At 40.0% G+C, this 2,500-nt stretch overlaps 1 protein-coding gene across 1 annotated transcript in view; it reads left to right on the top strand.

Annotated features, from left to right (window-relative positions):
* Positions 1-2,500, top strand: part of LOC137660023 (serine-rich adhesin for platelets-like) — a 38,816-nt gene that overhangs the window by 11,759 nt on the left and 24,557 nt on the right. The window contains exons 5-6 of the mRNA XM_068394753.1: positions 1-112; positions 864-2,072. The exon at positions 1-112 is cut by the window's left edge and continues 73 nt beyond it. Coding sequence (XP_068250854.1) covers positions 1-112; positions 864-2,072 — 1,321 coding nt within the window. The remainder of the gene's footprint in view (positions 113-863; positions 2,073-2,500) is intronic.

The raw sequence follows: 2,500 nt of genomic DNA, 5'->3' as shown, positions 1-2,500 counted from the left end.
ACGAAGAAGTCCTGCTCGAAAAAAGGCGGGAAATGTGGCAAGGATTGCCCGAAGGGCGTCGTGTCTGGTGGGAAGTGTGGGGGGAAAGGCTGCCTTTGTTGCAAGAAGAAAGGTAAGTTCAAGTTGTGTTAATAGGCCGTAGGCAAACTGATTCGTAGCCATAAACATACATACACACATGCAATCATATAGATGCAGTAACATATATATATATATGTATGTATGTATATATATATATATATATATATATATATATATATATATACATATGTATATATATATATATATATATATATATATATATATATATATATATATATATATATATATATATATATATATATATATATATATATATAAAGAGGTGTGAAGTTTTTATGGATGCCAAGGTCACACTGCATGAAAGAGTTTTTTTTTCTTAAAAAAAAAAAAACCATTGAATATTGATTAAGTATAAAAAACTTCAAAATCTACTGAAATTCATTGCTTCTATTGAATATATAGACCATTAAGTATAAAAAGTGTTAGAAGTATGGAAGTTCCCATTAAGAAGTAAAAAAGACAGTGTATGTGAAAACATTGGTTATGTAAATTTTGTGATGGTTTGTACTTACACAAACCTTGAAATAAATTTGTGTTTAATTTTGTGGTATAGTTGCATTTCAGTTTTACATAATACTAAAATTCCTTACAAATTTGAAATTAACAACCATTTAGGTTCCATAAATTATCATTATTATTCAGTTTGTATATTCTATATTAATATCAATGGTTCCCTAATTTTTCATAACAAACATTCAATTTCATCTGAATACAACATCCTTGATAATTTTTTCTGATCTTTTTTTCCTTTAATTCTTTAGATGATGGGGTAACGGATCCAACTGCACCGCCTACCAAGCCTCCAGGGCCGAATCCTAAAACAACACCAGGTAACCCAGACCCGACTGATGAACCACCAGTCAACCCAGACACGACTCCTCAACCACCAACAATCAACCCAGACACGACTCCTAACCCACCAACAAAGGGGCCAGCGCCGTCATCTGCTCCACCGACAGGAATAACACCTTCATCAGGGCCACAACCTTCAACTCCAATAACAGGTGAGACAGATGAAACAGGAGGCTCTTCACCAACTGTTGGTCCTATAACCCAAAACGGTTCCACACCAAATAATAATCCTACTGCCACAGGAGATTCTAAACCATCAGATAATTCCTCAGGGACGGGAAGTTCTGATGCAACTGGGGAATCTTCAGTGGGACCTCCAACCGGCGATAGTTCTGCGAAACCTGACGTAACATCTTCAGGGGCCACAGGATCTCCTGTACCAACGACTCCTGTGGTATCAGGAAATCCTACCCCATCAGGAGGATCTACACCCTCAGGAGGTTCCACTTCACCTGGAGTACCCACAACCCCAGAAGGTACTCCTCCATCTGGAGTATCTACATCACCAGTAAGTGCTTCTTCAGGAGTATCTACATCCCCAGGAGGTACTCCTCCAGCAGATGTATCTACACCCTCTGGAAGTACTACCCCATCAGGAGGTACTACCCCATCAGGAGGTACTACCCCATCAGGAGGTACTACACCATCAGGAGGTACTACCCCATCAGGAGGTACTACACCATCAGGAGGTACTACCCCATCAGGAGGTACTACCCCATCAGGAGGATCTACTACGATAGGTGGGTCAACCTCCAGTAATGTAACACCTGTAGGGTCACCTACAGTTCCTGGTAGTTCCCCAACAGGACCTACTTCAAAGACATCAGAAGGAAGTACTACCGCAACAGGAGGAACTACCCCAGTAGGAGGATCTACACCCACAGGAGGTACTTCTCCAACAGGAGGATCTACACCCCCAGGAAGTACTACCCAAACAGGAGGATCTACACCATCAGGAGGTACTACCCCAACAGGAGGATCTACACCCCCCGGAAGTACTACCCCAGTAGGAGGATCTACACCCTCAGCAGGTACTACCCCAGCTGGAAGTACTACACCAGTAGTAGGATCTACAACCCCTGGAAGTACTACCCCTGTAGGAGGATCTACACCCACAGGTTTGTGTTCACTATTCTGTATTTCATCAATTCAATTTTCATCTATAATTTCTGTAAGACCTTCACAATCAGGCGAGTCAACAGAAACAGGTGAACTTACCTCTATCAGCAATTCAGAAACATTAGAACATTTTCTAGGTTCAGGGGACTCAACAACATATATTTCTACGACCTTTACAGTGTCTACCACTCTATTAACCTCTGCTTTCACCTATGTAGCCATATTTTCAGTAATATGAAAATTTTAGGGTATATCTTCATCTTTAGGAGCATGAACATCCACAGTTTCCTTGACAGTTTCTTAAGGATCTTTATCTTATCAAGGTTCTACATTTAACAAAAGTTCCACACTCAATATAGAATGTACTTCCATAATAGGAACCATATCCTTAGAAGAATCTTGATGGCCTGTAAAATCTACATTTACA

This window comes from Palaemon carinicauda, chromosome 20 (genome assembly GCF_036898095.1).
Source record: "Palaemon carinicauda isolate YSFRI2023 chromosome 20, ASM3689809v2, whole genome shotgun sequence".
Classification (NCBI taxonomy): Eukaryota; Metazoa; Arthropoda; class Malacostraca; order Decapoda; family Palaemonidae; genus Palaemon; species Palaemon carinicauda.
This window is presented reverse-complemented; position numbering and strand designations above follow the sequence as displayed.